Below are 15,627 nucleotides of genomic sequence, written 5' to 3' on the forward strand. Positions count from 1 at the left end.
CATCAGACTGGCTTCCTATAGAGCTAGACTGACAGGCCCCTGTTATTTTTATTTGACCGTTATTTATACAGGTTTTTCTCATTGAGATAACATCTCTTTTCCAAGAGAGACCTGGTCCATAGCAGCAGAGGGAACAATGTTTCAGACAAAACAACTTACATACACTAACACAACATTAAACAAAACTATAAACACACATACAGTACAACAAAAACATTTTACGTTAAAAACACGAGTCTTGACTAAAAACAGCTGTCCTAAAGACAGTTACACTCTTCTATGATATATACATCGATCAAGTGTTTAAACTCCACCAACGAAACTAGATAATCAAATTTTAAAATGTTCAGGAGGGAATTCCAGGACCAAGGAGCTAAGTAACTAAAACTATTTCTACCATGACCTGTTCTAATTTTTGGTACTGTTAGAAGTAAACCCTCTGGGTTCTATTAGCATATCCAGCAAACTGGGAACGTTCGTAGAACATTAGCTTAGATTTCCATGAATTTCTAGTTGGGGTTTTATCTAACATTAGGATTATAACGTCCCAAAAACGTTCAAATAATTATTCAGAAAACGTTTTAAATTAAATATCATTGGAATGTTCTAACGTTCACTAAAACGTAATACACAACATCTGTAACAATCACCAAAGAAAAATTCCCCAAACGTTCTCATTAGGTTTCCAGATGATGTAATAATGTTTTTAGAACACACTGCCACAACTTAATGTGAGTGGGAACGTTCTGGAAACATCAGACAAACGTTTTACACAAACATTGTCTAATCATTAGCACAACTGGATAGTTTTTGTCTTATGAGAACATTTGCCGCAACCTAACGAATGCTCTGGGAACTTTCACAAAAACAATTTTGGTTTGCTGGGTAGATGTATAGTAATCTATAAAATGTTTACTACAAGGAAAATGTTTTTTATATATTTTTTCATTTTACATTTTTATGTACACATAATATACTTTAACAGTAGGCATTAAGGTGCCTGTAAAATAATGAAAGTATCCAAAACGAATGTAAACATTAATACATGCATTTCTATAACTTCCTAAATCTATTCTAGTGCCGAGAAGGAGACACAGCATTTTCAACACAGGGTTTTATTTATTTTTTAAACTATTTTCTACATTGTAGAATAATAGTTAAGACATCAAAACTATGAAATAACACATATGGAATCATGTAGTAACCAAGAAAGTATTAAACAAATCAAAATATATTTTAGATTTGAGATTCTTCAAAGTAGCCAGCCTTTGCCTTGATGACAGCTTTGTACACTCTTGGCATTCTCTCAACCAGCTTCATGAGGTAGTCACCTGGAATGCATTTCTATTAACATGTGTGCCTTGTTAAAAGTTAATTTGTGGAATTTCTTTCCTTCTTTCAGCCAATCAGTTGTGTTGTGACAAGGTAGGGGTGGTATACAGAAAATAGCCCTATTTGGTAAAAGACCAAGTCCATATTTTTGGTTCCAACCGCCGTCTCTTTGTGAGACGTAGAGTAGGTGAACGGATGATCTCCGCATGCGTGGTTCCCAACGTGAAGCATGGAGGAGGAGGTGTGATGGTGTTTGTCTGGCTTTGCTGGTGACACTGTCTGTGATTTATATAGAACTCAAGGCACACTTAACCAGCATGGCTACCACAGCATTCTGCAGCAATACGCCATCATATCTGGTTTGCACTTAGTGAGACTATAATTTGTTTTTCAACAGGAAAATGACCCAACACACCTCCAGGCTGTGTAAGGGATATTTTACCAAGAAGGAGAGTGATCGAGTGCTGCATCAGATGACCTGGCCTCCACAATCACCTGACCTCAACCCAATTGAGATGGTTTGGGATGAGTTGGACTGCAGAGTGAAGGAAAAGCAGCCAACAAGTGCTCAGCATATGTGTGAACTCCTTCTGGGAAAAGCATTCCAGATGAAGCTGGTTGAGAGAATGTCAAGAATGTGAAAAGCTGTCATCAAGGCAAAGGGTGGCTACTTTGAAGAATCTAAAATCAGTTTTAATTTGTTTAACACATTTTTGGTTACTACTTGATTCCATATGTGTTATTTCATAGTTCTGATATCACTATTATTCTACAATGTAGGAAATAGTAAAAATAAAGAAAAACCCTTGAATGAGTAGGTGTGTCCAAACGTTTGACTGGTACTGTATGTAAATCATTGAGTATAAGTAGGGTTGCAAAATTTCAGGTGACTTTCCCAAAATGTCCTGGTTTTCCATAAATCCTAGTTGGAAGATTCTTTGTATTACAAGGGAATAACGTCTGAGGAGACATCTGCAGAGATTGAATTCACGATAACTGCTGCAGATGTCAGCTCCAGAGTATATTACCTTAAAAAGACAAGTACAGTGTGTTTGTCGACAACACGCGTTTGAGGTAGGGATTATCCTGCCAGTGGTGCTTAATAGGGTTTCTGGAAAACTACCCAGAAGATTCCGGGAATTGGGAGGGAATAAGCAGGAAATCCAGAATCCTGGGAGTTCTGGGAAAGATCCTGGAATGTTTGAACCCTCAGTGTTTACCTGTCTCCTGTCGTGAAGGCCGATCCATATGTCTGTTGGTATCCCTGGGATACGGCTGTTGACGAGATCGTAGACAAACACATTCTCCTCCCAGCTGAAAACTCAGACAAGGGATGGATAGAGTTAGAGAGAGGTGTCCGTGTGTGTCCGTGTGTGTGTGTGTGTGTGTATCCTCTCACCTGTGTATGGAGGTGAGTTTGGCAGACTTGAGACCATTGGAGAATTCAGCGCAGTACAAGTCAGCCTCGGCCCAGGTCCGGTTCATGGGGAAGAAACGGTAGCAGTGACCTTCAAACTCAGTCCAGAACAACGGACAGGTGACGGGATGGCTTGGTTCTGGCAACTGGAGGGGGAAGGCTGGGGGAGGGAGGGAAGGGAAGGGAAGGGGAGGGAAGGGAAGGGAAGGGAAGGGAAGGGAAGGGAAGGGAAGGGAAGGGAAGGGAAGGGAAGGGAAGGGAAGGGAAGGGAAGGGAAGGGGAGGGAAGGAGGGAGGGAAGGGGAGGGAGGGAGGGAGGGAGGGAAGGGGAGGGAGGGAGGGAAGGGAAGGGGAGGGAGGGAGGGAGGGAGGGAGGGAGGGAGGGAGGGAGGGAGGGAGGGAGGGAGGGAGGGAGGGAGGGAGGGAGGGAGGGGAGGGAGGGAGGGAGGGAGGGAGGGAGGGAGGGAGGGAGGGAGGGAGGGAGGGAAGGGGAGGGAGGGAGGGAAGGGAAGGGAAGGGGAGGGAGGGAGGAGGGAGGGAGGGAGGGAGGAGGGAGGGAGGGAGGGAGGGAGGGAGGGAGGGAGGGAGGGAGGGAGGGAGGGAGGGAGGGAGGGAGGGAGGGAGGGAGGGAAGGGGGGGAGGGAGGGAGGGAAGGGAAGGGAAGGGAAGGGAAGGGAAGGAAGGGAAGGGAAGGGAAGGGAAGGAAGGGAAGGGAAGGGAAGGGAAGGGAAGGGAAGGGAAGGGAAGGGAAGGGAAGGGAAGGGAAGGGAAGGGAAGGGAAGGGAAGGGAAGGGAAGGGAAGGGAGAGAGGGGGAGGTAAGAGAGAGTGCGGGAGGGAGGGAGGATACCATATGTAACTAAAATGTTGAAATAGAATGTTACACTGCTCTTAAGTAATTGTGAATACTCCGCATTCAATGTTTTCCTTGTCATGCTCATTATCAAGTTAGACTGCAGCACTCCTATCCCAATGTTTACAGAAGTATTTTCCAAAAGTTGTCTATATTCTGAAGTGATAACCTCATCATTGTGGGCTATTGCGTGACATTTTAAATGTATGTATTTCAGTCCTTCACTAATAATGTTCTGTACTAGGTTGTGTTTCATGAGGACCCCAGGAAGAGCAGCTGATGCTTTTGCAGCGGCTAATGGGGATCCTAATAAATACTAAATTGTCACGTGTTTATGCACTTACCCAAAGGTAGACTATCAGTTACTCTGTATCACTTCACCAAGACTATCAGTTACACTGTATCACTTCACCAAGACTATCAGTTACACTGTATCACTTCACCAAGACTATCAGTTACACTGTATCACTTCACCAAGACTATCAGTTACACTGTATCACTTCACCAAGACTATCAGTTACACTGTATCACTTCACCAAGACTATCAGTTACACTGTATCACTTCACCAATACTATCAGTTACACTGTATCACTTCACCAAGACTATCAGTTACACTGTATCACTTCACCAAGACTATCAGTTACACTGTATCACTTCACCAAGACTATCAGTTACACTGTATCACTTCACCAAGACTATCAGTTACACTGTATCACTTCACCAAGACTATCAGTTACACTGTATCACTTCACCAGACTATCAGTTACACTGTATCACTTCACCAAGACTATCAGTTACACTGTATCACTTCACCAAGACTATCAGTTACACTGTATCACTTCACCAAGACTATCAGTTACACTATCAGTTACACTGTATCACTTCACCAAGACTATCAGTTACACTGTATCACTTCACCAAGACTATCAGTTACACTGTATCACTTCACCAAGACTATCAGTTACACTGTATCACTTCACCAAGACTATCAGTTACACTGTATCACTTCACCAAGACTATCAGTTACACTGTATCACTTCACCAAGACTATCAGTTACACTGTATCACTTCACCAAGACTATCAGTTACACTGTATCACTTCACCAAGACTATCAGTTACACTGTATCACTTCACCAAGACTATCAGTTACACTGTATCACTTCACCAAGACTATCAGTTACACTGTATCACTTCACCAAGACTATCAGTTACACTGTATCACTTCACCAAGACTATCAGTTACACTGTATCACTTCACCAAGACTATCAGTTACACTGTATCACTTCACCAGACTATCAGTTACACTGTATCACTTCACCAAGACTATCAGTTACACTGTATCACTTCACCAAGACTATCAGTTACACTGTATCACTTCACCAAGACTATCAGTTACACTGTATCACTTCACCAAGACGATCAGTTACACTGTATCACTTCACCAAGACTATCAGTTACACTGTATCACTTCACCAAGACTATCAGTTACACTGTATCACTTCACCAAGACTATCAGTTACACTGTATCACTTCACCAAGACTCTTAGTTACACTGTATCACTTCACCAAGACTATCAGTTACACTGTATCACTTCACCAATACTATCAGTTACACTGTATCACTTCACCAAGACTATCAGTTACACTGTATCACTTCACCAAGACTATCAGTTACTCTGTATCACTTCACCAAGACTATCAGTTACACTATCAGTTACACTGTATCACTTCACCAAGACTATCAGTTACACTGTATCACTTCACCAAGACTATCAGTTACACTGTATCACTTCACCAATACTATCAGTTACACTGTATCACTTCATCAAGACTATCAGGTACTCTGTATCCCTTCACCAAGACGATCAGTTACACTGTATCACTTCACCAAGACTATCAGTTACACTGTATCACTTCACCAAGACTATAATTACACTGTATCACTTCACCAAGACTATCAGTTACACTATCAGTTACACTGTATCACTTCACCAAGACTATCAGTTACACTGTATCACTTCACCAAGACTATCAGTTACACTGTATCACTTCACCAAGACTATCAGTTACACTGTATCACTTCACCAAGACTATCAGTTACACTGTATCACTTCACCAAGACTATCAGTTAAATTATCAGTTACTCTGTATCACTTCACCAATACTATCAGTTACTCTGTATCACTTCACCAAGACTATCAGTTACATTATCAGTTACACTGTATCACTTCACCAAGACTATCAGTTACACTGTATCACTTCACCAAGACTATCAGTTACACTGTATCACTTCACCAAGACTATCAGTTACACTGTATAACTTCACCAAGACTATCAGTTACTCTGTATCACTTCACCAAGACTATTAGTTACACTATCAGTTACACTGTATCACTTCACCAAGACGATCAGTTACTCTGTATAACTTCAGCAAGACGATCAGTTACACTATCAGTTACACTGTATCACTTCACCAAGACTATTAGTTACACTATCAGTTACTCTGTATCTCTTCACCAAGACTATCAGTTACACTGTATCACTTCACCAAGACTATCAGTTACACTGTATAACTTCAGCAAGACGATCAGTTACACTGTATCACTTCACCAAGACGATCAGTTACACTGTATCACTTCACCAAGACTATCGGTTACACTGTATCACTTCACCAAGACTATCAGTTACACTGTATCACTTCACCAAGACTATCAGTTACACTGTATCACTTCACCAGACTATCAGTTACACTATCAGTTACACTGTATCACTTCACCAAGACTATCAGTTACACTGTATCACTTCACCAAGACTATCAGTTACACTGTATCACTTCACCAAGACTATCAGTTACACTGTATCACTTCACCAAGACTATCAGTTACACTGTATCCCTTCACCAAGACTATCAGTTACACTGTATCACTTCACCAAGACTATCAGTTACACTGTATCCCTTCACCAAGACTATCGGTTACACTGTATCACTTCACCAAGACTATCAGTTACACTGTATCACTTCACCAAGACTATCGGTTACACTGTATCACTTCACCAAGACTATCAGTTACACTGTATCCCTTCACCAAGACTTTCAGGTACTCTGTATCACTTCACCAAGACTATCAGTTACACTGTATCACTTCACCAAGACTATCAGTTACACTGTATCACTTCACCAAGACTATCAGTTACACTGTATCACTTCACCAAGACTATCAGTTACACTGTATCACTTCACCAAGACTATCAGTTACACTGTATCACTTCACCAAGACTATCAGTTACACTGTATCACTTCACCAGACTATCAGTTACACTATCAGTTACACTGTATCACTTCACCAAGACTATCAGTTACACTGTATCACTTCACCAAGACTATCAGTTACACTGTATCACTTCACCAAGACTATCAGTTACACTGTATCACTTCACCAAGACTATCAGTTACACTGTATCACTTCACCAAGACTATCAGTTACACTGTATCCCTTCACCAAGACTTTCAGGTACTCTGTATCACTTCACCAAGACTATCAGTTACACTGTATCACTTCACCAAGACTATCAGTTACACTGTATCACTTCACCAAGACTATCAGTTACACTGTATCCCTTCACCAAGACTTTCAGGTACTCTGTATCACTTCACCAAGACTATCAGTTACACTGTATCACTTCACCAAGACTATCAGTTACACTGTATCACTTCACCAAGACTATCAGTTACACTGTATCACTTCACCAAGACGATCAGTTACACTGTATCACTTCACCAAGACTATCAGTTACACTGTATCACTTCACCAAGACTATCAGTTACACTGTATCACTTCACCAAGACTATCAGTTACACTGTATCACTTCACCAAGACTATCAGTTACACTGTATCACTTCACCAAGACTATCAGTTACACTGTATCACTTCACCAAGACTCTTAGTTACACTGTATCACTTCACCAAGACTATCAGTTACACTGTATCACTTCACCAATACTATCAGTTACACTGTATCACTTCACCAAGACTATCAGTTACACTGTATCACTTCACCAAGACTATCAGTTACTCTGTATCACTTCACCAAGACTATCAGTTACACTATCAGTTACACTGTATCACTTCACCAAGACTATCAGTTACACTGTATCACTTCACCAAGACTATCAGTTACACTGTATCACTTCACCAATACTATCAGTTACACTGTATCACTTCATCAAGACTATCAGGTACTCTGTATCCCTTCACCAAGACGATCAGTTACACTGTATCACTTCACCAAGACTATCAGTTACACTGTATCACTTCACCAAGACTATAATTACACTGTATCACTTCACCAAGACTATCAGTTACACTATCAGTTACACTGTATCACTTCACCAAGACTATCAGTTACACTGTATCACTTCACCAAGACTATCAGTTACACTGTATCACTTCACCAAGACTATCAGTTACACTGTATCACTTCACCAAGACTATCAGTTACACTGTATCACTTCACCAAGACTATCAGTTAAATTATCAGTTACACTGTATCACTTCACCAATACTATCAGTTACTCTGTATCACTTCACCAAGACTATCAGTTACATTATCAGTTACACTGTATCACTTCACCAAGACTATCAGTTACACTGTATCACTTCACCAAGACTATCAGTTACACTGTATCACTTCACCAAGACTATCAGTTACACTGTATAACTTCACCAAGACTATCAGTTACTCTGTATCACTTCACCAAGACTATTAGTTACACTATCAGTTACACTGTATCACTTCACCAAGACGATCAGTTACACTGTATCACTTCAGCAAGACGATCAGTTACACTATCAGTTACTCTGTATCACTTCACCAAGACTATCAGTTACACTATCAGTTACTCTGTATCACTTCACCAAGACTATCAGTTACACTGTATCACTTCACCAAGACTATCAGTTACACTGTATCACTTCACCAATACTATCAGTTACACTGTATCACTTCATCAAGACTATCAGGTACTCTGTATCCCTTCACCAAGACGATCAGTTACACTGTATCACTTCACCAAGACTATCAGTTACACTGTATCACTTCACCAAGACTATAATTACACTGTATCACTTCACCAAGACTATCAGTTACACTATCAGTTAAACTGTATCACTTCACCAAGACTATCAGTTACACTGTATCACTTCACCAAGACTATCAGTTACACTGTATCACTTCACCAAGACTATCAGTTACACTGTATCACTTCACCAAGACTATCAGTTACACTGTATCCCTTCACCAAGACTATCAGTTACACTGTATCACTTCACCAAGACTATCAGTTACACTGTATCCCTTCACCAAGACTATCGGTTACACTGTATCACTTCACCAAGACTATCAGTTACACTGTATCACTTCACCAAGACTATCGGTTACACTGTATCACTTCACCAAGACTATCAGTTACACTGTATCCCTTCACCAAGACTTTCAGGTACTCTGTATCACTTCACCAAGACTATCAGTTACACTGTATCCCTTCACCAAGACTATCAGTTACACTGTATCACTTCACCAAGACTATCAGTTACACTGTATCACTTCACCAAGACTATCGGTTACACTGTATCACTTCACCAAGACTATCAGTTACACTGTATCACTTCACCAAGACTATCAGTTACACTGTATCACTTCACCAGACTATCAGTTACACTATCAGTTACACTGTATCACTTCACCAAGACTATCAGTTACACTGTATCACTTCACCAAGACTATCAGTTACACTGTATCACTTCACCAAGACTATCAGTTACACTGTATCACTTCACCAAGACTATCAGTTACACTGTATCACTTCACCAAGACTATCAGTTACACTGTATCCCTTCACCAAGACTTTCAGGTACTCTGTATCACTTCACCAAGACTATCAGTTACACTGTATCACTTCACCAAGACTATCAGTTACACTGTATCACTTCACCAAGACTATCAGTTACACTGTATCCCTTCACCAAGACTTTCAGGTACTCTGTATCACTTCACCAAGACTATCAGTTACACTGTATCACTTCACCAAGACTATCAGTTACACTGTATCACTTCACCAAGACTATCAGTTACACTGTATCACTTCACCAAGACGATCAGTTACACTGTATCACTTCACCAAGACTATCAGTTACACTGTATCACTTCACCAAGACTATCAGTTACACTGTATCACTTCACCAAGACTATCAGTTACACTGTATCACTTCACCAAGACTATCAGTTACACTGTATCACTTCACCAAGACTATCAGTTACACTGTATCACTTCACCAAGACTCTTAGTTACACTGTATCACTTCACCAAGACTATCAGTTACACTGTATCACTTCACCAATACTATCAGTTACACTGTATCACTTCACCAAGACTATCAGTTACACTGTATCACTTCACCAAGACTATCAGTTACTCTGTATCACTTCACCAAGACTATCAGTTACACTATCAGTTACACTGTATCACTTCACCAAGACTATCAGTTACACTGTATCACTTCACCAAGACTATCAGTTACACTGTATCACTTCACCAATACTATCAGTTACACTGTATCACTTCATCAAGACTATCAGGTACTCTGTATCCCTTCACCAAGACGATCAGTTACACTGTATCACTTCACCAAGACTATCAGTTACACTGTATCACTTCACCAAGACTATAATTACACTGTATCACTTCACCAAGACTATCAGTTACACTATCAGTTAAACTGTATCACTTCACCAAGACTATCAGTTACACTGTATCACTTCACCAAGACTATCAGTTACACTGTATCACTTCACCAAGACTATCAGTTACACTGTATCACTTCACCAAGACTATCAGTTACACTGTATCACTTCACCAAGACTATCAGTTAAATTATCAGTTACTCTGTATCACTTCACCAATACTATCAGTTACTCTGTATCACTTCACCAAGACTATCAGTTACATTATCAGTTACACTGTATCACTTCACCAAGACTATCAGTTACACTGTATCACTTCACCAAGACTATCAGTTACACTGTATCACTTCACCAAGACTATCAGTTACTCTGTATCACTTCACCAAGACTATTAGTTACACTATCAGTTACACTGTATCACTTCACCAAGACGATCAGTTACTCTGTATAACTTCAGCAAGACGATCAGTTACACTATCAGTTACACTGTATCACTTCACCAAGACTATTAGTTACACTATCAGTTACTCTGTATCTCTTCACCAAGACTATCAGTTACACTGTATCACTTCACCAAGACTATCAGTTACACTGTATAACTTCAGCAAGACGATCAGTTACACTGTATCACTTCACCAAGACGATCAGTTACACTGTATCACTTCACCAAGACTATCGGTTACACTGTATCACTTCACCAAGACAATCAGTTACACTGTATCACTTCACCAATACTATCAGTTACACTGTATCACTTCACCAAGACTATCAGTTACACTGTATCACTTCACCAAGACTATCAGTTACACTGTATCACTTCACCAAGACTATCAGTTACACTGTATCACTTCACCAGACTATCAGTTACACTATCAGTTACACTGTATCACTTCACCAAGACTATCAGTTACACTGTATCACTTCACCAAGACTATCAGTTACACTGTATCACTTCACCAAGACTATCAGTTACACTGTATCACTTCACCAAGACTATCAGTTACACTGTATCCCTTCACCAAGACTATCAGTTACACTGTATCACTTCACCAAGACTATCAGTTACACTGTATCCCTTCACCAAGACTATCGGTTACACTGTATCACTTCACCAAGACTATCAGTTACACTGTATCACTTCACCAAGACTATCGGTTACACTGTATCACTTCACCAAGACTATCAGTTACACTGTATCCCTTCACCAAGACTATCAGTTACACTGTATCACTTCACCAAGACTATCAGTTACACTGTATCACTTCACCAAGACTATCGGTTACACTGTATCACTTCACCAAGACTATCAGTTACACTGTATCACTTCACCAAGACTATCAGTTACACTGTATCACTTCACCAGACTATCAGTTACACTATCAGTTACACTGTATCACTTCACCAAGACTATCAGTTACACTGTATCACTTCACCAAGACTATCAGTTACACTGTATCACTTCACCAAGACTATCAGTTACACTGTATCACTTCACCAAGACTATCAGTTACACTGTATCACTTCACCAAGACTATCAGTTACACTGTATCCCTTCACCAAGACTTTCAGGTACTCTGTATCACTTCACCAAGACTATCAGTTACACTGTATCACTTCACCAAGACTATCAGTTACACTGTATCACTTCACCAAGACTATCAGTTACACTGTATCACTTCACCAAGACTATCAGTTACACTGTATCACTTCACCAATACTATCAGTTACACTGTATCACTTCACCAAGACTATCAGTTACACTGTATCACTTCACCAAGACTATCAGTTACACTATCAGTTACACTGTATCACTTCACCAAGACTATCAGTTACACTGTATCACTTCACCAAGACTATCAGTTACACTGTATCACTTCACCAATACTATCAGTTACACTGTATCACTTCACCAAGACTATCAGTTACACTGTATCCCTTCACCAAGACTTTCAGGTACTCTGTATCACTTCACCAAGACTTTCAGGTACTCTGTATCACTTCACCAAACTAGACTTTCAGGTACTCTGTATCCCTTCACCAAATTTAGACTTTCAGTTACTCTGTTACTGTATATGCTGAAAGAGAACAGGTTGCACTTCTCTTAACATGTTCAGACTAGGGCCTCCTGAGTGGCGCTGGGGTCTAAGGCACCGCAGTGCTAGAGGTGTCACTACAGACCCGGGGTCGATGCCGGGCTGTATCACAACCGGCTGTGATCGGGAGTTTCATAGGGCGGAGCACAATTGGCCCAGGGTCATCTGGGTTAGGGGAGGGTTTGGTCAGGGGGGCTTTACTTGGCTCATCGCACTCTAGCGACTCCTTGTGGCGGGACGGGCGCCTGCAGGCTGACTCCGGTCGTCAGGTGAACGACCATACTCTCCCTAAAAATCTAAATAGAGGTGCATGGCAGAGACACAGATAGCAGACTTTCTCCTGAAACTACACATCTCTGTTCCCGCTTGCTTTCCAATACACTCCAGATACCCCAACTAAACTCTCACAACAGCTTCAAACATGTCAGTTCAATTCTTCTTCTTTTATCAAAACCAGTTAGATTAGATCCAGCCTCCAAGGAGAAGAAGAAACAACAAGTCCAATGTATCAAATAGGAAATAGGATTTCTTCAAGTTAAAGAAATGACAAAAGGCAGTTTATAAATCTCTTGAAATATCACAACTAAACAGTAAACACAGACACAACAGTCTATAAATCTCTTGAAATATCACAACTAAACAGTAAACACAGACACAACAGTTTATAAATCTCTTGAAATATCACAACTAAACAGTAAACACAGACACAACAGTTTATAAATCTCTTGAAATATCACAACTAAACAGTAAACACAGACACAACAGTCTATAAATCTCTTGAAATATCACAACTAAACAGTAAACACAGACACAACAGTTTATAAATCTCTTGAAATATCACAACTAAACAGTAAACACAGACACAACAGTTTATAAATCTCTTGAAATATCACAACTAAACAGTAAACACAGACGCAACAGTTTATAAATCTCTTGAAATATCACAACTAAACAGTAAACACAGACACAACAGTCTATAAATCTCTTGAAATATCACAACTAAACAGTAAACACAGACACAACAGTTTATAAATCTCTTGAAATATCACAACTAAACAGTAAACACAGACACAACAGTTTCTAAATCTCTTGAAATATCACAACTAAACAGTAAACACAGACACAACAGTCTATAAATCTCTTGAAATATCACAACTAAACAGTAAACACAGACACAACAGTCTATAAATCTCTTGAAATATTACAACTAAACAGTAAACACAGACACAACAGTCTATAAATCTCTTGAAATATCACAACTAAACAGTAAACACAGACACAACAGTCTATAAATCTCTTGAAATATTACAACTAAACAGTAAACACAGACACAACAGTCTATAAATCTCTTGAAATATCACAACTAAACAGTAAACACAGACACAACAGTCTATAAATCTCTTGAAATATCACAACTAAACAGTAAACACAGACACAACAGTCTTGAGTAACGAGGGAGAAAAACTGCTAATTAGAAACAAGACATTGTAACACAAATAAGATACATCTAGAAATATCAAATAAAGGTTTTAAAGACTGTACATGTCACAGTATAGGCATGTAGTCATTCAATTTCTATATGAGAACATGCATCTAGTCTCTAGCTCCACCAACCCTAGCCCTAGGCGGTCTCTCCCTCCAGCTGCCCTAGAAAGGAGCCCTGTGGTCAGGTTGGCTCCCTGCTCATGCCCCCTGATCCTCTGGTTCTGCTGGAAGCCTGGTTCCTCAGCCCGGGTGGTTAACTAACAAGCAAACAACTAACTAGCTAACTAACTAACTAACTAACTAACTAACTAACTAACTAACTAACTAACCAATCAATCAATCAAACAAATGTATTTATAAAGCCCTTCTTACATCAGCTGATGTCACAAAGTGCTGTACAGAAACCCAGCCTAAAACCCCAAACAGCAAGCAATGCAGGTGTAGAAGTACGGTGGCTAGGAAAACTCCCTAGAAAGGCCAAAACCTAGGAAGAAGAGATTATAACAGAACATGGCCAAGAAAAATGTTCATAGATGACCAGCAGGGTCACATAATAATAATAATCACATAATCACAAGCGAACTAACTAACTGACTAACTGTCTAACTAACTAACTAACTAACTAACTAACTAACTAACTAACTAACTAACTAACTAACTAACTAACTAACTAACCCAATCTGAGTGACTGTAGATAGAGCATTGGAAGATGCTATCACCTTTTCCCTTCTAGGATACCAAGGACTACCAGGGATACATTGGGTTTGTTTTACTTCAGTTTATTTGAATAAATACTTTCTTAACACTTATTTTTCTTAAAACTGGATTGTAGGTTAAGGGCTTGTAAGTAAGCATTTCACAATAAGGTCTATACCTGTTGTATTCGGCGCATGTGACAAATAAAATGTGATTTGATTTGATCTTCTTCAATGACTATACCCAGAGGAAGCATACCTTCCTCCCCCAAACGTTTGTTTACCGCCGCAGCCGCCACACCTAAATAGTAGTACTCACCATGTGTGATCTTGATGTTGGTGGAAGGGATAGTCCTCACAGGAAGAGCCCAGAGGAGCAGGGTCAGACACAACTCCCAGCAGAGCATCTTCCAACAGAAACACAGAAACACAGGCAGAGAGAGAGAATCTAGATCCACTGACTCGGAATATGGGTGTGTGTTTGAGTGTGGATGTGTGTGTGTGGCTCTTCTTCTGTGTGATGAGAGTGGGGAAGTGCAGGTGTGTGTGTGTGTGTGTGTGTGTGTGTGTGTGTGTGTGTGTGTGTGTGTGTGTGTGTGTGTGTGTGTGTGTGTGTGTGTGAGTCAGTGTTGAGTAGTAGCTCTGGGAGATTAGATGGTGTCTCTCAGTCGTGCGCAGGAAGAAATCAGTGTGTGTGTGTGTATGTGAGAGAGAGAGAGAGAGAGAGAGAGAGAGAGAGAGAGAGAGAGAGAGAGAGAGAGAGAGAGAGAGAGAGAGTGGAGTGTTCATTTTATTGTTTATTTCATTTTTGTATATTATCTACTTCACTTGCTTTGACAATGTTAACATATGATTCCCATGCCAATAAAGCCCCTTGAATTGAATAGAATTGAATTGAGAGAGAGAGGGGGGAGAAAGAGAGAAAAATGCTCCCCAACCTCTTCTTGTTTTGCAAGGCTTCTCACTCGATCACATCATTGGCTCTGCAAGGGAGAGAATGAAAGAACGACA

General features: G+C 40.2%; 1 protein-coding gene across 1 annotated transcript in view; it reads right to left on the minus strand.

The window, feature by feature from the left end:
• Positions 1–15,150, minus strand: part of LOC106601975 (C-type lectin domain containing 19A) — a 17,307-nt gene extending 2,157 nt beyond the window's left edge. The window contains exons 1-3 of the mRNA XM_045716189.2: positions 14,936–15,150; positions 2,732–2,909; positions 2,553–2,646 (exon numbers count right to left, since the gene is read on the minus strand). Of these exons, the coding sequence (XP_045572145.1) occupies positions 2,553–2,646; positions 2,732–2,909; positions 14,936–15,023 (360 nt within the window). The 5' untranslated portion in view covers positions 15,024–15,150. The remainder of the gene's footprint in view (positions 1–2,552; positions 2,647–2,731; positions 2,910–14,935) is intronic.
• Positions 15,151–15,627: the final 477 nt, after the last annotated feature.

This window comes from Salmo salar, chromosome 03, assembly GCF_965601325.2.
Source record: "Salmo salar chromosome 03, fSalSal1, whole genome shotgun sequence".
Taxonomy (NCBI): domain Eukaryota; kingdom Metazoa; phylum Chordata; class Actinopteri; order Salmoniformes; family Salmonidae; genus Salmo; species Salmo salar.